The sequence below is a fragment of the Melospiza georgiana genome, chromosome 12 (assembly GCF_028018845.1).
Source record: "Melospiza georgiana isolate bMelGeo1 chromosome 12, bMelGeo1.pri, whole genome shotgun sequence".
NCBI classification, from domain to species: domain Eukaryota; kingdom Metazoa; phylum Chordata; class Aves; order Passeriformes; family Passerellidae; genus Melospiza; species Melospiza georgiana.
The window spans coordinates 5,550,610-5,574,504 of NC_080441.1; the positions used below are offsets into that span (position 1 = coordinate 5,550,610).

At 54.4% G+C, this 23,895-nt stretch overlaps 1 protein-coding gene across 2 annotated transcripts in view; it reads left to right on the forward strand.

Moving 5' to 3' along the window:
• Positions 1 to 3,890: 3,890 nt before the first annotated feature.
• The window catches only part of EFNB1 (ephrin B1), a 47,255-nt gene continuing 27,250 nt past the window's right edge, over positions 3,891 to 23,895 (forward strand). The window contains exon 1 of one of the 2 annotated variants that reach the window (XM_058032969.1): positions 3,891 to 4,019. In XM_058032969.1, the coding sequence (XP_057888952.1) occupies positions 3,904 to 4,019 (116 nt within the window). In that variant the 5' untranslated portion in view covers positions 3,891 to 3,903. Of the gene's footprint in view, positions 4,020 to 16,437; positions 16,461 to 23,895 lie in introns of those variants that run through there. The other variant, XM_058032970.1, reaches the window with a different exon arrangement.

The window sequence follows — 23,895 nt, forward strand, 5'->3', positions numbered from 1 at the left end:
GAGGGGCGGGGTTGGGCATCCTCCTCCTCCTCCTCCTCCTCCTCCTCCTCCTTTCCAAAGGATTCCCGCGCTCCCGAGCCCCACCTGAGCCGGAGAGAGGCATCGCCATAGCAACGGGGCTGATGTCAGCCGGGGATGGAGGGGCAGGAGAGCGGGAACGGGAACGGGAACGGGCAGGGAACGGGGCAGGGAACGGGGAAAGAGCAGGGAACGGGCAGGAGAGCGGGCAGGGAATGGGCAGGGAATGGGCAGGGAGAGCAGGAACGAGCAGGGAATGAGGAGGGAACAGGGAACGGGCATGGAACAGGCAGGGAATGGGCATGGAATGGGCAGGGAACAGTCAGGGAATGGGCATGGAATGGGCAGGGAATGAGCAGGGAACAGGCAGGGAGAGAGGGAATGGGCAGGGAATGGGCAGGGAACAGAGAACAGGCAGGGAACGGGCAAGGAGAGCCAGGAACAGGCAGGGAGAGAGGGAATGGGCAGGGAAAGAAGGGATGGGCAGGGAATGTGGAGGCAGAGCCAGAAATGGGCAGGGAATGGGCAGGAGGAGAAGGAATGGGCAAGGAGAGAGGGAATGGGCAGGGAATGGCCACCAAACGGGCAGAGAGGGTGGGAACGGGCACGGAACAGGCAGGGAGAGCAGGGATGGGCCGGGAACGGGAGGGAGAGTGGGAATGGGCAGGGAGAGAAAGAATGGGCAGGGAACGGACAGGGAAAGAAGGAATGGGCAAGGAAAGGGCAGAGAATGGGCAGGAAGAACGTGAATGGGCAGGGAACGGGCGGGGAACGGGCAGGGAATGGGCGGGAGGAGAAGGAACAGGCAGGGAGAGAAGGAATAGGCAGGGAATGGGCGGGGAGAGCAGGAACGGGCAGGGAATGGGCATGGAGAGCCAGAAATGGGCAGGGAATGGGCGGGGAGAGCAGAAACGGGCAGGGAATGTGCAGGGAGAGCAGGAACGGGCAGGGAATGGGCAGGGAAAGCAGGAACGGGCAGGGAATGGGCGGGAGGAGAAGGAATGGGCAGGGAATGGGCGGGGAGAGCAGGAACGGGCAGGGAATGGGCGGGGAGAGCAGGAACGGGCAGGGAATGGGCAGGGAAAGCAGGAACGGGCAGGGAATGGGCGGGAGGAGAAGGAATGGGCAGGGAATGGGCGGGGAGAGCCAGAAATGGGCAGGGAATGGGTGGGGAGAGAAGGAATGGGCAGGGAGTGGGCAGGGAGAGCAGGAATGGGCGGGGAGAGCCAGAAATGGGCAGGGAATGGGCAGGGAGAGCAGGAATGGGCAGGGAATGGGCGGGGAGAGAAGGAATGGGCAGGGAATGGGCAGGGAGAGCAGAAACGGGCAGGGAATGGGCGGGGAGAGAAGGAACGGGCAGAGAATGGGCGGGGAGAGCAGGAACGGGCAGGGAATGGGCAGGGAGAGCCAGAAATGGGCAGGGAATGGGCAGGGAGAGCAGAAACGGGCAGGGAATGGGCGGGGAGAGAAGGAATGGGCAGGGAATGGGCAGAGAACGGGGAACGAGCAGGGAACAGGCAGGGACAGAAGGAACAGGCAGGGAATGGGCAGGGAGCAGACAGGGATGCAAGGCCCCTCTCCCAGGACACAAGCAGGAGCTCAAATATATATATATATATATATAAAAAAAAAAATCACATTTTTGGATGTTTTTCCTCCTCGTCCCTCAGGTGTTTCCCTCTCCTTTGGGTCAGGATGGCTCCAAGAGCCCAAATCCCTGTGCCCAAAGAGCCCCACGCCTCACGTGCCACCCCCAGCTTGGGCTTTTCATGGAAAAGATGTAAAAATCACACTTAAACCCTCCAATTTTAATAGATTTTAATAATATGGAGCCAATTTGACCCTGATTGTATAATTCTTTTATTATTTTCTCAATAGAAACGGAATGACTCTGCCATTTTTTTGAATTTTTGAGCTTTAATTTGAATTATTTTAATAAAAACCGAAGGGTCTCGGGGGGGTTTCGGTTTATTTTTGTTCTCCAGAGTGACTTTTTTGTTTGTTTTTCAATTTTCTCAACACAAATGAAAGCGACGCCAAAATTTGTCGGTTTATTTTTGTAACAGAAAGGAACTGACTTGAGGGTTTTTTAAAAAATTTCCTTAATAAAAAGTGAACAGACTCAGAAGGGGGCTTTATTTTATTTTGTTTTTATTTTATTAATAGAAATTAAACCAACTCCAAAGGGGTTTATTATTGTTCTTGTAATAGAAAGTGAAATGACTCCAAAGATTTTCTTAACAGGAAGCAAATTAATTCTGGATTTTGGCTCCTCCTTCTTCATGGCCAAAATAAAAAACCATCAAAAATTACAAAAACTACAAAAAGTCCAGAACACATTAAAAAATTGCCACAGAAATAAAACCCCACTTTAAATAAAATTTTATTTAAAATTTTATTTTAACTTCAAAACCCCTCAAAAATAAAATAAATTTTTAAAAAGCTAAAAAATTAAGAAAGAAAAGACCAAACAATTCTGGAAATGAAAAAAAAAAGTTAAAAAAAAGTTCAGAAGACTTAAAAAATCAAGACAACTTGGAAAAAATTTAAAATCTAAAAAAAAACCCATCTGAAAACCATCTCAAATCTCCCAAATTAAAAAAAAAAAAAAAAAAAAAACAACTAAAAACACCAAAGGAAAAAAATCAAGAAGGTTTGAGAGGCTTTAAAACTGAAGAAGCTTTCAAAAAATAAAAAACCTTCAAAAATTAAAAGGAAAATTAAAAATGGCAAAAACTTCAAAATACTTCAAAAAATCAGGAAACTGAAAAAGACATAAAAAAGTTTAAAGAATAAAAAATTGAGAAAAAAATTTAAAACCCTGTAAAAAAGTAAAAAAACCTCCAAATCTTTAAAAAAGCTGGTAAAACGCAAAATATTTTTAAATGCTTAAAAATTCCAAAAGTTTCAAATAAAACTTTAAACATAGTCAAAAAAGTTAGAAATTACTTTAAAAACCATCAAAAAAGTAAAAAGAATTTAGAAATTTTTTAAAAAAGAGAAAAAAGTTTAAAAAACTGAAAAATGCTCAAAAAAAATTCCAAAAAAGTAAAATATTTTTAAAAAAAACTTTAGGAAAAAGCCCCAAAATATTGAAAGATCCTTTAAAAACCGTTTGAAAAAAAGTAAAAATATTTCAAAATTTTTCAGAGACCCTCCAAAACATCGAAGAAGTTGAAAATATTTTTGAAAAAAATGGGGAAAAATGAACAAAACCTTTGAAAAACCCTGGAAAAAAAATAAAATAAAATTAGAAGAAGTAATTAATTTTTTAAATTAAAAATGTAAATACTCTCCAGTCCGCTGGAAAAGAATACCCAAAGCGTTGGAACGCCTTTACCCCGTCCCAACTCGGAATTTTTGGGAATTTTTCGGTGCCGCCGCCGCTCCGGGCGCTGCCGGCGGCGTCCGCTGGGGGGCGCTGCAGGATCGCGGCTGAACGGGAGGGCGAGGCCAAGCGCGGCGCGCAGCGGGGGGGCTGCCGGGCTCGGCGGGGATGGGGCCGGGCCGGTGCTGCGCCCATACCGGCGCTCTGCCAGCTCGTCCCCAACGCTGTCGCCTCTTCACCTCCCCCCGGTAACCCGGTAGCAACGGCGGGCAAGCGGGGGGGGGCGTTAAAAAAGCAAAAATCCTCCGCGCTCCCCTTAAGAACCCACAATGGGCGTGCCCTCCCGCAAGGCCCCCCCCGCTCCGCTCAGCCATTGGCCGCCCGTCCGGGCTGTCCGCGGCGCTGCCTGCGCGGAGGGGTAGAGCGGCTGCCGCGGCGGGCGGCGCCTCAGTCGGTGCGGGGCGGGCGGAGGCGGCGGGTGGGGAGCGGAGCGGGAGGAGGCGGCGGCGGAGCGTGATGGGCGCCTGACGCCCGGCCCGTCCCGCCGCCGAGGGACGATGGCGCGGCCCCGCGGCGGGCGGTGGCTGCTGGGTGTCCTGCTGGCCCTGTGCCGCCTCGCCGCGCCGCTCGCCAAGAGCCTGGAGCCGGTGTCGTGGAGCTCCGCGAACCCCAAGTACGTGCGGCGAGAGAAGGGGGGGGGTCGGGAGGGACGCGCCTCGCATCCCCCGCGGGGGAAAAGGCACCGAAACCGCGTTCTAAATGCGGATTTAATGGAAACAGCGAGGTTTTCAAGGTAAAATCGCGCCTGGAGGCTGCGGGCGGCGGACGGAGCGACCCCCGGCTGAGGACGGACCCGCGGCGCCGCGCTGCTTTTCGTACCAAAAAAAAAAATCTCCTTCCCTTTTTTTCCCCCCGTTTTTAACTATGCTTTTACTTCTCGCAGCTTTTCCTCCCTTGAAATCCGTTTTTGTTTTTGAAAACCACGTTTTGTTTCTTGATTTTTAATTTTTTTTTTCGTTTTTCACGCCTCGTTTTTTTTTCTTTTTTCTTCCCCGGATCGCTGCTTCCCTCCAGCGTTTGGATTTATTACCTTTTTTAAATTATTGTTACTGTTTTTTTCTGGGTTTTCTCATCCGAAATCAGCCGCGGAGGAAAGCGAGGGGATTCGTTCCGCCCCCACGTCGGGCTGGGTCCGAACAAAGCGGGCGGTGGGGCTGCTCCGCCTGTAGAGCCACCTAAATTCTATAAATTTATAGATTTTTATATAAATCTCTGGATATGGACGCGGCTGCCGTGTAGGAACAATATGAAGGGCGAGGAAGAGGAGGAGTGGGGGGTGTTTGGTCACCCCTACGTCGGGGCTGGTGGTCAGGATGGGTCGGTGGCCCTTGCTCAGCTTTATCTTGTAGATCATAGAATGTTTATTTATCTTACTCCTTTCTCTCTTAAAAAAAATTCCTGCTTTTAGCTTGCTGCTATTTTTTTTTCCCCCCACCACACTACTCAAGGTAAAAAAATAACCCAAAAATAATCCAAAGAGTTTTTGAGGGTTGGAAAGAACCGAAACAATTTGGACAACCTTCCTGCCTGGACACGTATTCCAACCAAATGTTTATTTCCGTGGTTTTTCGGTGGGGAAAAAGGAACTTTGCAGGCACACTTTGCGTGTCCCCAGCTCTGGACGTGCCGGGACGGCGGCTCCGTGGCTTCGTTCTCCTCGGTGTGTTTTTCCTTTCCTTTCTTTGGGAGTTGTGTCACTTGGCTGAGAGCAGAGAGAGCCTTTTCCCTCAGGAATTGCCCCGCTGGATTCGTGAGCTTGGTGAGGGGCAGGCAAATTGCTTCCAGAAAATAGAGTTTTTATTTGGGAAAAGGCAGCTGGAGGTGGAGGCGGCTCCGGCTTGGTGCTGGAGGATGCCATGTCACCCCTCTTCCTTTCCTTTTCCCTGGATTTCCTTAAGCTCCTGAGCACTGGGAGGCTGGGAGGAGGCCATGGCCATTGACTGGCACATGGGTGACACTCCAGAACTTCCCACTGAGCCCTGGAGTGGTGGCCTTGGAGATGGGGTGCCCAGGCAGAGCTTGAGGGGTTCCTTGGTTTTCCCGAACTGGGAGCTTGGTGGTTTTCTGTTCCCGGTTTTTGGGGCTCAGTGGTTTCTGCCTTTGGTTCACGCCTAGTTCTGAGCTCAGAGGTTGTCTGGGTTTGGTTTTCCCCAGTTTGGCTCTCAGTGGTTGCCCACTCTCAGTTCCCCCTGAATTCAGGAATTGTCGTTGTCCACCCTTGGTTTCCCCAGTTGAGAGATCCGAGTTTGTCTGCTTCCAGTTTTCTCCCAGTTTGGAGCTCGTTGTTGCCCACTCTCTCTTCTCCCCAGATTCAGATCTTGGAGTTTGTCTGCCCTTGGTTCTACTCCAGTTTGGAGCTCGGTGCTTTGCCACCCCCAGTTCTCCCCCAGTTTGGAGCTTGGTGCTTTTCCTCCCCCAGTTTGGAGCTCGATGCTTTGCCACCCTCACTTCCACCCCGCTTTGGAGCTCGGTGCTTGCCCGCTCTCCATTCTCCGGGAATTCGGAGTTCGGGGGTTGTCTGCTCTCGGTTGTCTGTGGATTTGGAGCTCAGAGGTTGTCTGCCCTGGACCCAGCTTTCTGGGAATGTGCCATCCCATGTGGGGCTGCTCCTGTGGCTGCTTCCCCATCCCTGTATCCCCACAGGGACTGGAGAAGAGTGAGAAGCGCCCGAACGTCGGCGTTTCCACCCAGAAATGGCTCTGCCAGGACATGCACAGGCAAAACCCATGGAAATGTTTTGCCTCAGTTGGGGCTTTCAGGGCCTGACTGTGATCCCACTCAGATCCCTCCAGTCTGTGCCCCTGTGGAGCAGCCCCTGATCCTCGTGTCCGGGATCCATCTTTGGGATCCGTCGCTTTCTTTCCCGGCTCCGAGCTTTGCCGGCTGCGTGGCATCGGGCAGAGCCTCCTCACGGCCGCTCCCAGCAAACCCAGCTGAGGAAACCAGTCAGGGCATTGCTGTGCTGGGCAAAGTCCGGCTCCAGCTGTAGGAAATCTCTTGCTCTTGGTTGGATTGGGATTATCTTCCAGGTAGATCCATAAAAACCCCTCGCCACTGTACTTGGGCTTCCAAGCCACTTCCTGGGGCAGCACCGGGGCCGTGCCAGCCCCCATCCCATTCTGCTGAGCTTTAACTCTTGTTTTTAGAGTAAAGAGAGCTAAAGCCTTTAAAAATAACACAGCTAAGTGGAATTTTCCAACGAATCCGAGGAGCAAGCGTGGGGCTCTGGGCCTGGCCAGCCTCAGCGCGATTGCTGTAAATAAGGAAAATATTTTCCTGCCCTTTCTAGGCAGCTGGGAGCTGTGGGCTCCCTCTCCACCAGCGAATCTGGGGCTCCTGGTGTTATCAGAGGGATACTGATAACACATCCGATAGATGGAATGATTTCCTAATCGAGTTAAGTCAGGCTTAAGCTGTTTGCTGGCTTGGGAAGCCCAGGTCGGCTCCTGGGTGTGTGTCCCAAAGGCAGCGGGTGAAATCATCACCCACTTCCCACTGTGAGGATGCTGGGGCTTGAAAGAGAAAAAAATAGGCCCAGGAACGGTTTTGTTGGAAAAAGTGATAATTGTCTCAAACCTGTGCTTGGGATGAGCTCACCCTCTGAGTGAGCTTTCCCTGGGATGCCTGTAGAGTTCTTTGGAAGGGGGCTTGGAGAGGCAATATGGCTTTAATTTATTCCATCGTGTCCAAGGGGGGCTTTGGGGAAAGTGCTTCTGGGATTTACTCGTCCCCTTTGCTGCGCAGCCGGGGGGCGGTGGGAGCGTGCTCTCCTTGGACAGCCGGGAATTGCCAGAGGAATTCTGGCTAAATCCTTTCTCAACTCCCTCGGCTGTAATTTGGGAGAAATATTGACCCTGGTGGGCTCCTGTACCGACCGTTAAAGGGAAACATTCCTAATAAAATATGGTTTGGAAAATTCATTTCAGGCTGGAATTCGCCTCCCCAGAAAGTATTTTAATAAGGAGGTGGGGGAAATGGGACACATCATCCACGCCGCTCTGGAGAACGCCTCCTTTCGCCTCTGCTTTTCCCTCTTCCCCTTCCAGAAAGTTTTGCTCAGTTCCAAACTTGTTAAAAACCAAATAAATGCATTTATTTAAGAAAAAAAAAAAAGGTGAGGGAAAGAGGAAAAAAAAAAACCCAGACAAAAGTCTAATCCTTCGTGGTATTTTTATTCTGCTTTTAATGACATGATGGTGTCCCATGGAATTCTGTCAGCGCTGGGGTTGAAGCCTGGCAGATCTTTGCCTCTTTTAATGCCTTTTTACGAGGGACAAAGTGCTTGTGGGAAGGCTGTTTCCGAGGGGAAAGGCTGGCCTGGAGCTCTGGAGCAGGGGGCTCGCACTTGTCGGAGCAGATGGGATGGAATTACGGGAGCCGTGGGCGCGGGAGGCGCTTCGCGATGTCAGGATTTAGGCAATAGGGAAAACTCGCTGCTTATTTTTAATTAAAAGTAATTTCTGACTTGTAGACACTCCCCCTTCCTGGGGCTGAGAGGTGGAGAATGGGTTTAAACTAAAGAGATGGGAAGTTTAGGTTGGATATTGGGAAGAAATGCTTGGATATGAGGGCGGGGAGGCCCTGGCACAGGCTGCCCAGAGAAGCTGTGGCTGCCCCATCCCTGGAAGTGTCTGAGGCCAGGTTGGACGGGGCTTGGAGCAACCTGGGCTAGTGGAAGGTGTCACTGCCCATGGCAGGGGGTGGGGTGGATGGCCTTTAAGGCCCCCTCCCAACCTAAACCATTCCAGGATTTATGATTCTGTGGTCCCATCCAGAATCCCATATCCTGTATGTGCACCCTGGCCGTTACAGGGCTTTGCTTCATCTCCAAAGGCTGGCATGGGCAGAGCAAGCCTGAACAGCCTGTTTTCCAGTTGGACCTTCCCTTTGGAAGGGGGGGGACCCTTTGCTGGGTGCCAGGCGTTTGGGAGCCCTCCCAGCTCCTGCTCCCCACAAGGCAGAACCCTCCGTGCCCAGCCCACGTTTCACCGGAGGCGTTCTCCCTCTGCCTGTGCCAGGGGGAAAGGAGCACCCAGGGCTCCTTGCAGGTCGGTTGGGAATGACTTCATTAACTTAAATTAAAAAAAAGGGGAAGGCAGGGCTGCGGCTCTTGCAGTAGCAGGGTAAATACCGCTGGATTCCATAAAATGGATTTAACTGCTTCCTTTAAAAGAAAAAAAGAGCCGTGATGGGGTGGCTGATTGATTGTAAAAGGAGCCGGAGCTTTCTCCGGAGCAAAACAGCTGCTGCAGCTCCTTGGATCTGCCTGGCAGTGGGGCTGGATGGGGCTTCCGTGCCAGTTCTGACTGGGAAGGGCTGGCAGGGGGCTGGCAGGGGCTGCTTTCCTCCACTGCACCTGAGCTCCTGTGTTGCTTTGGGGTCTAAGTTGTTCCCTTGAATTCTCATCCCAAACAGGCTGGATGTGGCAGGGCGGGATGTGCCTTTGGTGGTGTGGTCAGGCGGGCTGGGGGTCCCTCTGAGCAGCTTCATGAGGTGTTAAGAGGCTCCCCCAAACAGTTTCACTGGGGGCTCAGGGATCCCCCCAAGCCCTGTCCATGTTTTTAGAGATCGTGGGGATCACAAAGAGCCAGAGTGCACGAGTAGTCGCTTGCATGACGTCCTTCAGGAGCTTTTTGGATTGTCCCCTGTAAACCAGAGGCTTAGCAGTGGGGATGATCCCTTGTTTCCCTGTAGGATTTGTATGTCCCAGCTTCCCCCCAGCTTTCCCATAGCTTTGTGCTCGCTGCCCCTGTGGCAGGGCACCCTGTCCTTGGCACAGCAGTGGCCGTGCTGCTGGGGAGCCTGTCTGCCCAAGGAGCGCTGGACTCCAGTGGGAAAACATCTTGCAGCGATCAGTAGCACATGCTACTTGGAGTCTGGCAGCTGGAATAGGGTGGGGAGAAACAAAGCTGATTCCGTTCTGTCTCTAATTAATGATTGCTGGGATCAGGGAGCAGGAGCAGGACTCGCTCGGCGCTATCGCGGCGTCACATCTGGGCAGGAATGCGCGGCCGGCCGGGCTGTGGGGCTTTTGTTGTGCAGGGCTGAGGGAGAACCCAGCTCCTTGCTGCTGTTTCTCAATGCTTTTCCCCTTCCCATCCCTTGCTCTGGATCGGGTGGTGTGGCAGAGAATCCTGCTCTGGAGAGCAGGAGGGATGGTGGTGCTGGTCCTCCTGCTTGTGGAGAGGGTTGGTGCAGTCCTGGCATCCTTTGGGAGGGGTTTTCTTGCCCCTTTTGCGTTGTCTCTTGTTTGATCACCAGCTCAGAGCTTTGGGGTCCCATCTATTGTTGAACCGTGCTGATCTGCTCAGGGCTGTGCTGGAGCCTTGGGATCTCTGGTTGGAGCAGTGGTGCTGGGCTCACGGAGTCTCAGGATCCCATCCCTGGCTGGATCCCCAGTGCTCTGCTCACGGCTGAGCCTTTGAGTGCTGGCACTCCTGGCTTCCCCAGCCTGTCCAGGCTTGGTCCCAGAGGAGTCGGACAAGCCAGGGCTAAACGTCCTGCTCGGTGAGGCTGGGTTTGTGCACAGTGGGGTTTTCCTGGCCCCTGCCCTTCCGTGGAGCAGGTTCTGCTGGAGCTGGAGCGGAGCCTGCGGGCGGTCCCCGGAGCGCGGCTCGGGGGCCTCCAGTCCCTCCTCCCTGGAGGATGAGGGGACAGGTTTGGGGGGTTCCTCGTGGTGTTGCAGTGAGCAGTGGCTTCTCTGTGAGCTCTCCCTGCCGGAGCCCCCGGGCGGGATCGGAGCCGGCTCAGGTGCCGGCGTGGCAGCGCTGCCCCGGCCGAGCTGAGCTGAGCTGAGCAGCTGCACTTCAAAAATGCCAGCTATTTATAACCCTGGCTCGCCTGCTCGGGAATAACCTTTTCCTACCCGCAGCCGGCCCTTCCCAGGTGGGCTGCTTGCCCTTTCTGAGGCCATGGGACTCAGCTTTTCCAGGGGGGCTTTGTGAGGGCAGAGCCGGGGGTTTGGTTGGTGTCCAGCCATGAGCTCCTCTTGGTGTTTTTCAAAGGTTCCATCCCTCTGTGGTGCTGTGCCTGCACAGAGATCCACATGTGTCATGTCTGCTGGGGCTGGGCTGTGGTGAGAAGACTGAAGTCACCTGGTTTAACAGGGATTGGCCCTTGCTAGTGCCAGCGTGGATGTGCCAGGCTGGGATACTTGGGAGACACCGCACAAACTGTCCCAAATCCTTCTGTCCCAGCACTTTCAGGTCAGAGTTTGGGAAGTTCAAAGCCCTGGAGTGGGTGCCCTCCCTATTTGGGGGTCCTGGCTGGTTTTGGTGGCAGCCAGGCTTGCGTCACTGCTGTTGATGGGACACGAACAATCCCACTTCCCAGCAATCCCTTTCCTTACCCCTGGCATCCTACCAGGATGAGCCCAGCCCTGTGTACCAGCTGCACTGCCTGGCTTTTGCCATTCCACCTCTTCTGAATAGATACTTTGGGAAAAGCAAAGTGCCTTTTCATGGCTTATGAGCTATAAACTCCCTTACACCATTCCCATTGATCCCAGAATGTGTCCATGTTTTCCTTCTCATTAAGCTGGGCAGCGTCTGCGGTTGCTCGCGCAGGGCTGAGGCTCGGCGCCGTCTCCTCTTGCCACCGATTTTTCCCTTTTAATGGATTTCTGAAACGTGGGAGCACGGCCTGGCGTGCAGGTTGGCAGGCAGGGCTGGCAGCCTGGGGATGTGGAGGGATGCAGGGATGTGCTGGTGCTGGGCTCCGCGCTCTTTGTCTGGGCTTGCTGTAGTATCGCAGCCAAACGCGAGAGGGAGGGATGCAGCCCCCTGCTCCCGCTGGGATTTTGGGGGGCAAATCCTCAGTGGGTTTGGAAGGGGAATGGGCACAGAGGCACCCCCGTTGAGGCAGGGTGGGCGCTGTTCCTGTGCGGGGGGCCGGGCGGCTCCCGGTGCCGGCAGGGATGCCGTCGTGCCCTGCCTGCGGCCGGCCGGAGCATATGGAAAGGATCTGGGTGTAATATCCCGGGCTGCTCCGCGGCTTTGCTGAAGAGGCCACTTCAGCAGGGGACGCGGCGTGGTTAGTCCTCCCAGCTGACACATCCCAGGCCTTCCTCCGACTTGAAAGAGCTTGAGTTCGCCTTTGAATCTGAGGATTTATAGCCCTTTTAGGCCTCTCCAATAAAAGCACTGCTCCCTCCTCAGACAGAGCCCACCGTCTCCCTCCTCCGGGCTCATTATCCCGGGGATTTGTGTTGCTTGCTCTCGCTCTGTTGTTCGCTACTGCCGCTTTCTTCAGATGTGTGGCCGAGAACTTCAGAGCAGAAAAGCCGAGCTGGAGTGGCCGCGGGGCCCGGCCTCGCTCCAGGTTGGAGCAAGTGTGGATCCACATCCAGTATTCCCAGAGAGAACCCTTATCTGCTGAGGATCCCCTGCACTTGGGGAGCAGCAGTTCCTCTTTGTTCCCTGTGTTCCTCAAGGATTGTGAGCAAACCAGGATGAGCTCCCTCTGCATGGAGAGCTTCAAGCGTCTGTTCCATATGTCCATCCCATCTTCCTCATTCTGGCACATGTAGACGTTGAAGCACCCTCAGCCCCACAGATTTCTGCTTTCTAGAGGCCCCTCAAGCCTCAAACTGTTTAAAGGGAGGCTTAGGAAAGAGGCCAGAGAAACGACATAATAATTATTGTATTACAAATTGTTTCCTTTAATGGGCCCTGTCGGATCGCTCAGTCTGCTAAACACATTGTGCCCTCCCCCAGCCCCTTCCCACTACTCCAGCCTCCCCTTGAAACCCTGGTTGCAGAAAATTCCTCTTGGTGAGGAGCTGGGGTGGTGGGATGAGGAATGGGGCTGTGTGTGCATCCACCTGCTCCCTCAATTCTCCACTTGTGAAGGGAGATGGGGTGGCTCCACTTCAGAGTGGGAATCCTCTCCCTGCAAGTCCCTGCCTATTCCCCATGCTCCAGAGTTTTGTACTACCCTGAATGTTGCATATTCCAAGGGCTTTTGTCTGGTGGCACCCTCAGCTGGTTCTCAGGGCTCGTGGACATGGACTCAAAAACCTCTTGCTGTGCAAGGGCTCCCTCCCTCCTGTTCTTTCCTGGCGTTCCGGTGTGTGCTGGCAGAGGCTCCCAGGCAGCTTTTTGGCAGCTCCCAGCCCTGAGGGCTGTGGGGTGTAAGCAGAGGAGCCACCAGCGGCTCTGTGAATTTTTTCCTTGCCCCCCAAAGAATGAACGTGTTGGAATTGGGCAGCAGGTTACGTTTCTTCAAGGCCAGGCAGCAAATATGTTTTAAATTTGGCAGCCGACAGCGGAGAACGGGTGGGAGAAATTTTCCAGGTATTGCATTACACTTTCCCCTGAAAGGGCTCTGCTTTGGGGCTGGGGATTAAAGGGAGGAGAGGAGGGGGACCCCCTCCCTTTCACGTACTCACAGCCCCGCTCTGAGGGTGCTGGGGCCGGGGTGCCCTCCCTGGCTGCTGCCTGTCCTGGGTGATGCCCGCCCCGGGTGATGCCCATCCCGGCTGAGTCAGGCCCTGCTCAGGGCAGAGCTGTGCTGCGGGGGATGATCAGGATTAATTTTTGGGCTTCCTCCCTCTGGGTGCGATGGGAAATTTCCAGCGTGCTCTGGGCACCGCCCCGGCCTGCCATGCTCTGCCTGGCCCCCCTCCTCTCTTCTCCTCTCCTGTCCTCCTGTGATGTCTATAATAAAGGCTTTATGCAAGAGCAGACCTGGGATCCACTCCCAGCACGGACCTGGGGCTCAGCCAATTAGTCAATTATTTCAAAAGAAGAAATTAAAAAAAAAAAAAAAAAGATGAAATGTTATTTTTGTAAGGGAAGGTCTGGCCCATGGCTCAGCCAGCAGGCCCTCTCCTATGGGAAGAGCTGGGCTGGGGGAAGATGAGGAAGCTCTGCACAGCCCCTCCCTCAGTGACCACAGCCTGCAGTTGCTGAATTCCCTGTGTGCCTCTCATGTCCCCCCATGTCACCAGGACAGGGAGCTGCCCCTCACACCAAGCAAGGGGAGGGTGTCTTGGCAGCTGCCTGTGCCCCCTGCTCCAGGCTGTCCCTCCCAGCCTGTCCCTTGTCCCTGGGCAGTCAGGTGGGTGGTCCTTGAGTGTCCATCCCTGCCGGAGCTGGCACTGGTGCATCCCATTGTTCCCAGCTTCCTTCTCAGCATGTGAGGAGGAGGAGGAAGAGAAAGAGATGCTTCCCCAGGAGGTGGGAAAGGCAATCCCAGTGCCATTGGGGATGCACAGCCCCCTTCCCTCTCACAGGGCCAAGGAGGCCTGGCTGGATTGGGGTTTCAGGAAGGTGCTTGGAGGTGTGAAGGGCTGGAGGCAGTGGAATTTCCCCTTCAGCTGTGTTTGGGTTTAAGATTTGTACTATTCTTCTTTCATGGAAATTTTGTGAGGCTGAAATCTGGCTGTGCATCCCAGCTGGTTTGTGCCCCCTTTTTCCTGCAACCCCCTTTCCCTGTGCCCCCCTTCTCCTGCCCCCCATTAGCAGTGCCTGTGCTCCACTAATTACTGAACTAATTGAGGCAGCAACATTCTGGCAAAGCAGTGGAGGGAGGGGAATGGGAGAGGAGAGTCCCTTGTGCTTCCTGGACCCCCAGCCCTCTCGCACTGCTCCATCCGTTGAGCTTCATGCTTGCTGCTCATTTAATGGCAGTAGAAGAACTTTTCCCTGTTTTCCTTCTTTTTATTTCATTTCCCTGAGCTGCAGGAAGACTTGCTGGATGTAGGGGATGGAGGAAAGCCTGCTTGTGTTGCCTTGGCTTGGCATTCCCTACCTGCAGTGAGTGGTTCTGGGATGCAGGGATTGGTGGGGGGTGTCCTACAGGAGTCCACTCCCAGGAGCAGCTCCCGATCCTGGTCAGGTTTAATGCTCAATTCTGCTTTTGATCTCTGCTCTGGCTTGGTGAGCACTGGGTGCTGTTCCCTAATTACCCCCTTCATGTGGGGCTGTGCTGGGTATTTGTGCTCACCCAGTCTCTGCAGAAGAAAAACCCACCCTGCGAGGGTGTGTGCGGGGCGGGGGAGCCACGTGCTTTCCCAGGCCGCGGAGGAATCCTCCGGGCTCTCCACATAGCCCTGGGTGCTCCCACCCACGGCAGGCAGTTTCATGCTCCCTGCCTGCTTTCATAACATCCAAGAGAGGCACGAAAGTCTTCGTGAGCCACCTCCCTCTGCTGTGTGTGGAGTTTGTGGGCTCGGGAAGGTGGGTGGGGGTGCCCCTGTTTGGGGTGCTGGGGATTTTCTGGATGTGTCAGCCAGCTGAAAAAGCCCTGGTGCCCATCGGGCAGCCTTTCTTGGCTGGGTTTTCCTTTTGGGGTGCAAGCTACATGTTGTCCCTGAGTATGGTGTGGGATGAGGACGATGCCAGGGAGAGTGCAGTGACTACCTAGCCTGGGAAGGGGGTGTTCAGGGTGGTGGGGAAGGGTTGTGGGATCCTCCTGCCTCCTGCTCTCCTAGACAAGGCCTGTTCCTCCTTGTTTTTCCTCTTTGAGGATGGAGGCACGTGGGTTGAGGATGGAAACACATGGTTTGAGGCTGGAGGCGTGTTGGTTTAGGATGGAGCACATGGTTTGGGGATGGAATTGCACGGGGTGCGTTGGAGGCATGGGGACCATCCCACAGAGCTCCCAGAAGTTCATCCATGCCTGTAAAACAGTTGGGAGGTTTTTGGGGCATCAAACTCAGAAATATATTGTTGAAAGTGCTGCAGCATCATACCAGGGCACAGGCAAAGGAGGCAAATTGTTGTATTCCTTATCTGAGTGGACTTCTTGAACATGCCTACAGGTGCCTGTCCCTGCTGTGCCCAGTTCTCCTGTGACCTGGCAGGAGGAGCCTTGCTCTCCCTGCTCTCCATCAGGAAATTCTCCACTGCCTCTTTGGGCTGAGGGATGAAATCCCTTTTCTGGTTTATGACAGAGAGATTGCTGATCCTGGGCATGGTTCCTTACAAAAGGAGTGGGTGACAGATACAAGAGTGCTGGGATAATTGCTTCCAGATGCTGCCTCCCCTTGTCTCCGGGGCTGTGTGTGTTCCAGCGTCCTGCCAGCTCCAGTGAGCGAAACCAGGGAGTCATCCCAAAAAACAGGGCTGGCTGGAGCAGTGTCAGACAGCTCGGAATGCAACAGCTCCTGATGTCACCCGAGCTTCTGGTGGCCAGAGTGATCCTGTGTGGCTGTGGAAGCAGGTTGGCTCGCAGAGGCTCTCCCAGTTCTGCCAGCCCCTGAGCTGGGGCTTCAGGAGGAGTGCCGAGTGCTGGGGGACTGGGATGTGCCCTGGAATTGGCAGCGCCGGCTGCATTGTGCACAGCAGGCGGCTCTCCCGGATCCTGCCTCTCCTTGTGCCATAAACACGGCGTTTTTGGCATCTGGGCTTTCTTGCAGAGAGCCTGCTTGCTGCAGCAGCATTAATGATTATTTATTGGCTCTTAATGCCAAATAATGTCAACATCTGGCTGACGCAGCACACGCATCCCTCATTCCGTGAGGCATCTCCGAGTGCTCGGCGTTGGGTTGGCGTTGCATTGGCGTTGGGCTTGTGCGCTTTAGGAATTAGAAGGTAGCAAATGGTGGGGTTGTTTGGATATTCCCCTGAAGGGACAGATTCTTGAAGGGCTTCGCTGCTGACCTTCTTCTTAATTGCTGCTCTGCGGCGCCGGCAAGACCAGCTCAAAGGGAGCAATGAAGCGTCGGCACCGGCGCTCGGCCCAGGGCCCCGCGAGGGCTGTGCTGCTCCCTCCCTTCTGCCAGCATGGAGCCTCTTTCTGTGAGATTCCCTGTGCCTGGCAGCTCAGAGCTCCACTCATAACACCTGTGCTAAGGTTAACATTCTAACCTTTGTATACACCAGCAGTTGATGTGGATTTTTCCCAAGGTAAATCCAGCTGATTACAAAGGTACCAGGGAGGAAAAGGGAGGGAAACGGTGTTGCCGCATGTTCTCACTGATGGATACAGGCTTTACCTCCCTGCAGCTTTCCCTGCTTTCAGCCCCAGACAAAGCTTGGAGGGAAGGAGAAAGGAAAATGTGAATGGAGGAAAATTTACTTCTCCTCTGATTCCTGTGTGGCTTCTGAAGGTGAGAGTTGAGTCACTTTGCCTGGAACCAGCTCAGCAATTCCACCTCGTCCCCAGAGAGTGTCTGAAGTCACGCAGGGAGAAATAATGCTGGGGGTTAAAAATAGATGCTGACAATAGGACGGGAGGACTGGAAAAGCTCTGTGTCAGGCAAGGTGGACAGAGCCTGGTGAATGGCATTGGGACTGTGCATTGTTAGTGCTGGGCTTTACTGGGTTAAACTGCACTTAAACCTCATTTGCACTTGGAACCTGGAGCAGATTTCAGTCTTGGGCGTGCGTGTCCATCCGGCAGGCTGGGGAAAGCACTTCTGCTTTTAAGGGTCTTGGAGAAGTGAGGGAAGGATGTGGCACTGCTGGGGCCAGGGCTGGGGAAGGAAACAGCTCAGTAAATCCAAATTGCTGGAGGAGGGCAGGTGGGACAGGGCTGGGGCAGAGCAGAGTCTGGCACTGGCACCTGTGGAAGTGTTCCAGCTCCCCTGGCATTTCAAAGACTCATCTGCAGAGTGAAGCATTTATGCTCGATCCACTTCATTGCCGGTTGGGATGCGCAGTCATGACCAAGCCCAGAGCGCTGTGTCGCGGTTTCCCAGTGCCACCAGTGTCCTTGGTGCTGGGAGCAGGGTGTGCAGTGCTGCTCAGCTGGGGATGGTGGCTCCTGCAGCCCTTGCTCCGGGCTTTTGTTGAAACTCACCGAAACCGTCTGTGGCCACCGGAGCCTGAGCAGAGCCCCGGGTGACAGCGGAGGCTGGGGCAGCGAGTCCCCGTCCCCGCGGAGGGGACACGGCCAGCGCCGTCCCCCGGGGCGGCCGCCAAGCAGCAGGCGGGAGGAGATGGGGTCACAGCTCCCGCTGGAGCGGGACCAGCAGCGATTCCGGCTTCTCCCTTAGTTTCCAGCTCTTTTCTTTCTCTCCTGTTCCCTTCCCGCTGGCAGCGCGCTCGGCCCGCTCCTGGTGCTGCGAGGACAATGGGGCTGCGAGGTGGGGCGGGAGGGGGACGGAGATGAAAGGGGAAAAGTAAAATCGAAGCATGTCTGGAAGGGCATTTTGATGTAAATGGGACTTTTTGATAGACTTTGAGAGACACCGGCAGAAAGGGCACCGGCCCCCTTCGGCGCGCTGAGCTCCGGGCTCAGCTCTTTCATTTCCTCAGGAAAAGGGCATTTTTTCACCTCCTGTTGAGTGTGCAGCCACAGTCCCTCCTGGTGCTCTCTGTCCCCATCACTGCCCGTGTCCTGGTGCGGAGCGCTGTGTGCGTGCCTTAACTGAGCTCCAGCAACCGGAGCTCTTGTTCAGATGGTGAAAGCCGTGGCTGAAGCTCAGGAAGGGGAGATGGCTGCTTGCAGCCCATGGGCGGCCGGGAGGGCCCGGCTCCATCCCACCTTCCTCCCCCCGGGCAGCTCCCCGAAACCTTCCCCCTCCCCGGGGAGGGCGCGTGTTTGATCCTCTCCCGTGCTTTTGATCCCAGCCTTTGTCCTTGGCACCGTCTCGCAGCTCTCGCGTGTCGGTGGAGATGTGGCCTCACTGTGAGTCATCCTCCTTCCTTTCTGCTGCTGTTTTATTTTTCCCTTTTCCTTCTCCTAAGAGAGCACTTAGTAAAAGGAAGCAGCGCATTCATCCAGGAAACGGGAGCACAACAAACGCCTGTCGTTTATCCTTTCAAAGGCGTCTCCCTTGAGCTGTTGCTGCTGCTGAGACAGGCTGGGGAGAGAGGCAGCTGCTGGTGGGGGGCCCGGGGATGCTCCCCAGTGCATCATCCCTGGGGCCCCTGGTCCTGCCTGGCTATGGGGAACCCTCGGGAGGTCACCTTCCCCTGTGCTGGCAGTGGGGAGCTCTCGGGGTGTCACCTTCCCCTGTGCTGGCAGCTCCTGACCCCGCCAAGGTGGGAGGAGGAGAAATGAGGACAGAGCTGCTCCCTGGAGAGAAGTCTGACAGGTTGGGGGGCTGGGAGGGGGGGCCAGGAAGGTCGGTCGGAGCTGGCATCCGTGTTCCATGCTGGCACTGGGGAGCCCAGGAGGAGCTCTGTCACTTCTCATCTCGGCCTTGTCGCCTGAGCCCAGGGCTGGGCTCGTGTCCTCCCCGCACCTCCCTGCTGCTGCCTTCACTTGTCTCGCACACCGAGCTGTCAGCAGCCCAAAATTTACTGCTGGCATAAACCCATCAAAAAGCCAAACTGTTGGTCGGTAAAAATGGCAAAGCAATTGCAGGGGAACTTGTTTCTTCCTCTGACAACTTCTGAGTCAGTCCTTTAATCTCTAATCTAGGTTTATGGTCATTTTATTGAAATGCTGGGCTCTGTGGAAAACTGACATGTATGACCATCATAAACCAGGAGTTATGGGAGCCCAGAATTGCCTTGATGGTCTAAGTGTCTGCAGGAAGCATTTTTAAAATCCGTAATTGGGATTTATTGGCCATTGTGGCTCAAACTGTCAGGAGAAAATAAAATAATCAGCCTGGGATTTTTTTTCCTCTTCGGCTTTTGAGTCTTTCCACATATTCTTAAATCTTTCAGTGCTTTGCTTCCGTGCTTAATTCCCTTGTAATGGGGGGATGTGGGTGAGAGGAGGGAGCCCAGCCCTGTGGGTACCATGGCTCCCATCCTGGCTATGCAGGCTACCCGTGTCCTCCTGCCTCTGTGTCCTGTCCCATGGGATGGCTGGGATCTCTTCAGTGTCCCATGGGATGTGGTGGTCATGGACACATGGGGGATGTGGATGTGGGGATGTGGAGCAACAGGTGAGCCTGGAGGAGGCCTCTTGGCTGGTTCCTCATCTGGGGTGGCTGGTTCAATGGATGAGGAGATTTGTTGGTTGGTGAGGTGTTGCTGGAGATGGAAGTGTGTGGTGGGCTGGCACAGGGAGAAGAGACGCTCCTGTGCCCTGCCAGAACCTGTGTCAATCAGAGCACCCATTGCCATGGAGTTAAACATGCCAGAGCTTGAGGCCAGGGGCACATTTTGTCCCATCTAAGGCAGTGCCATGGAGGGGGACTGGGCCATGCTGGAATGGGCCAAGCCCCACTTGGTGTTTGGCAAACCTCGGGCAGGACCTTGGTGTTCCATCTCGTGTTCTTTCTTTTTTGGATATGTGAACTGCCTACATCTTTTGGGGTTTTTCTTCCCAGTCTGTGAGTGACTCCTGTGCTTTGCATTATGCCTGTCTGTGTCCAGTGGGCATGGCCTCATCCAGGCTATGGATGGCTCTCCTCAGTGTTGCCATTCCCTGCCTGCTGGTGCAGGATGCACCCGTCAGAACTCCTGCCCCTTCCCCGTTATCTGCCATTCCCAATTTTCTCTCCATTAACTTGAGACCGCAAGCAACATCCAGCAGTGCCAGGTCCAGAGTTACCCTGGAATAATCTGCTGGGCTTGATAAATATCTCTGCTTCTGTTTTGTTTAACAAATATCTCCTTTAATGGCACAGCTTTTTGTTAAGCTTCCTCGCATTATCATCCCGCTTAATCATGCAGGGTGACTTCTAAAAGTACTTTTTTAAAAAATGCCACTTTTTATCCAGGTTTTAAAATTGAAACTCATTTTTTATCCAGAGGCAGGATATAAATGAGTCTACTAAAATTAGATTAATCCTAATAAGAATGTCAGTTATCATTTCTGAATACATTAATTTTTTTTTTTAAATTTTACATGCCTCTTTAGCTATAATTGCTGGTGTAATTTCTTACACAGACATGGTGTGTCCTCATGGTTGACAGAAATACTTAATGCAATGTCGACACCGCACTAAGTTCCAAATTAGTGCGTCGCAGACACTGCCAACGGTTTGAACTTTCTCCTTAATAAGTTAAAAAAAGAGAAAGGCAGAGAAAAAAACACCTTACATGCAAAGAAAGACTTAAATGGATTGAGGGAGTTGGAGTGAAGTGGGATAGTTGGAAGCTAGAGCCCCATGAAGGGGTTTTCTGGGAGAGGGAAGCAGGAAGGGGATGGAGGAGGTAGAGGTTAGGGAGGAGATTTGGGGTCCAGTGAGGGGTTTGTGGGTTGGATCCTGCCAGGGGCAGAATGGAGGAGCTGAGGGTCAGGGAGGAGATTGGAGTCTGGTGAGGGATTTGTGTGGGTGAGTCCTGCCAGGGGCTGCAGGGCATGACGGGGAGGACCCACAACAGCACTGGTGCTGCTCATTTGGAGTTTTCCCAAGCCAGGTTAAAGGACTCCCTCTTCTAGGGGGCACCCCAAAACCATCGCTCCAAGGTGGAGGTTGGTCTCTGCTCTCACAGCTCCATGGGTTTGAGGATTGCTCTGTGTTGGGGACTGGGAACTGGCGTGTCAGACAGACACCAGCCTTGGGATGAACTCTGGTTGCATTGGTGGCATCAGCCCTCTCGGGCTCCCAGCGTGGTGGCACGGCTGGGACGTGGCCCCAGCCTGGTGGCACACACTGAGTGGGGCGAGGAGCACTGCTGGGAACGCTGGAGCTAGCGGGATCTTGGGACAGGGCTCTGGGGGATCACATCTGGCAGCAGAGCAGGGGGGCAGGATGTGGCTGGGGGAGACTTTGGTCTCTCCTGCGGCTCTCGCCAGTTTTCTTCCATGAGTGTGGGTGGCAAGGCGGAGGATTTCGTCTCGGGGGGAGGATTGGGAACACTCCCCGTCCGCAGGCAATTGGAAACTGCTGGCGCTGGAGCGGGACAGGCTGGGTGCTCTGCCCTCCTCCTCCTCCCCAGGCCCAAGGGCTGGGTTATTTTTAGGTTTAAACATGAGCTTTGCTTAGTGCCTTGTGAAAGCTCCCTCTGGGAGTGGGAGCTGTGTGTCCCGGCGGAGTCTGGTGACATCCTTGGAGGTGGAAAGGAGCACCAGTCCCGAGATCTCTGGCTGGGTTCTGGTTCCTCTCCTCTCCCATTCCCAGCTGAAAGTTGTACATTGGATTGAAGTTCAGCTGTACATGTAAATCTGGCCTAAAAATAAAAGCAAGTACAAGCCAGATCTCTTTGTACTGGAGGAGGGATTAAAACCTGACACTCCTGTGCTGTGCTGGCCTCTCTGCTGGCCCCTCCCTCAGCTGCTGCTCTTCCCTTCAGACTTCAGCTGGGTAAACTGGGGGCAGTGGAAGGGCTGCTGAGGGTCAGCACAAGAGTGTCCCAAATCCTTCCAGTGGTGAAATCTTGAGGAAGATCTTTTTGGTGTAAATATGGAGAAAATTTGGGCTGTTGTTCCAGAACAGGACCTCGCAGTAAAGAGGGGTGTGGGCAGCACTGGGAACAGGTTCCGGGGAGAAAGGGGCAGTTTCTGCCCTGCTGGGTGACATCCAGAACAGGACTGGAGGAGGAGACTGGATCCAGCTTCCCTGCAGAGATAGATAGCTCTCCAGGCTTTGGTGATGGCTCAGTTGTGTGCAGGAGGACAAGAGAGGAGAGAACAAATGAACTTTTGAGGTCCTGTGACTCATCTTCAGCTTTTTCTCCCGGACCTAACCCAGCCCCATCCACCCCCGTGGAGCAGGGCCAAAGGTCTGGAGCAGCTGAGTGCAGCCAGCCAGTGGTGGGATTGGTGTGGGAGTGAGGAGCATGGGGTCACCTGGTTCAGCCTGAAGAAGGGAAGGATCCAGGGAAACCTTGGAACCCCTTCCAGTGCTTAAAGGGCCTGTAGGACAGCTGGAGAGGGACTTTGGATGAGACATAGGACAAGGGAGAATGGCTTCCCACTTGCCATAGGGCAGGATTAGATGGAATTTTGGGAAGAAATTCTTCCCTGTGAGGGTGGAGAGGCGCTGGCACAGGTTGCCCAGAGAAGCTGTTGCTGCCCCTGGGTCCCTGAAAGTGTCCCAGGCCAGGCTGGACAGGGCTTGGAGCAGCCTGGGCTAGTGGAAGGTGTCACTGCCCATGGCAGGGTTGAAACTGGGTGCTCATCAGGGTCCCTTCTAGCTGGGCAGCTGTGGGCAGATGTGCACATGCCCTGTATTGGGATGGGGGTTGGGAAGCTCTTAATAACCCCCGGTGCCAGTGGCAGCCAAACAAGTTCCCAGTAATGACGCCGGGGCTGAGGGCTGGTGATTTGCAGCTGCCTGGGAAGATGGCGCTTCCAGACGGGAGCCAGGGCTGGAATGCCAGAACTCGTTTGGCCACTCCGGGAGCCGGGGGATCAAAGGGGCCCGGAGTGAGTCAGGGCGGCGCGGTGGGGGTGACGCTGCTCCCCTGGGACCAGGGGCTGGCAGGGCTGGCGAAACCCGGGAGACCTGTCAGGGCAGGGCAGGGCATCCCACAGCTGGGATGGGGAACCCTCCGCAGGGTTTGCTCCTCCCTGCCCGGTTCCTAACATTGGGATTAATCCTTGAAACCGCAGCATTGCATCCCTGGGCTGAGCCAGAGCCCCAGGGACCTGGGTGGGTGCTCTGGAGCTGCCTCCCAGCCCTCAGTGGGATCACCAGGGATGGAAACCCCAGCCCTGGGACACAGTGAGGGGCTTCTGGGAGCAGGGGAAATCCAGGAGACCTTGTGGTTTCTACTGCTCCCCAGGACATGTTTGGGCTTTATTTTTCTGGTATTTCTCAGAAAAATGGGGAGGCTGGTGGCTCCTCTCCCTTGCTTTGGAGGTAGCCAGTGAAGTGGGAAGCTGAGGGATTTGGGGAGCCCTCTTGTACCCCTTGGAATGCAGCAGCAGGAGCACTCAGTTACTGTCCCGTGGGGAGTTTTGAGACTCCTGGCTGCAAACTGTGTTTGTGGGGTGCCAGGGTTATGTGGGGTGTCAGGTCCTGGGGTTCAGGAAGGAAGGGGCTCCTTCTCTCCTAAGGCCCAGCTACCAGCTGTAACTTCACCTCTTGGCTCTTAGCTTTCTGTTCTTTTTTTTCCAACTGAGCTTGAAAAGTGAGAGGTGGGAAGAGGGGGGATCTTGGAGAACACTGGGGTTTCTGTCAGGTCTGATGTGCTGAACCCCCCACCCGCCCTTCCCTGTGCCCCCAGCCCTGCTCTGGGGAGGGGGGGGGCTGCAATTTGCCTCCGTTCTGTCCCGACTGGGGTTGATCTGCATGAGAATGAGCGGGGCTTGGCGGGGAGGGCTTGTCTTGGGTTCCTTGGGCATATTCCTGCTGCTTTCCCTTCCAAGTGGGCGCCCGGCCGCCGCCGCAGCCCCTGCCAAAGTAATTCTTTGCTTTGGACCGGGAGACGAAATCTCCTCCGTTTTATTTCGGAGGGGTCAGGGAAGGAGTGGGAACCCCGCTGATCCAACCGTGTTCCCTTTTAACCTGCCTCTCCCTCTCTCCCCCTCCCGGCCTCCCGTCCTCCGGATGAGCGGGGCTGTAGCCAGGGCACGAGTGGCCAAACCGAAGCCGGAAAACACACGGAGCCGAGCGGGAACATGAGCTGTTTCCGATGGATCATTTAATATCTGCAGCATCCCGGGGCTGGGACTGTGCTGCTCTTGGTGCCGTCAGGGTTTTGTGATGCCTGACGTGTGCTGGGCTCTGTCCTTCTGCCTCCGTGTTC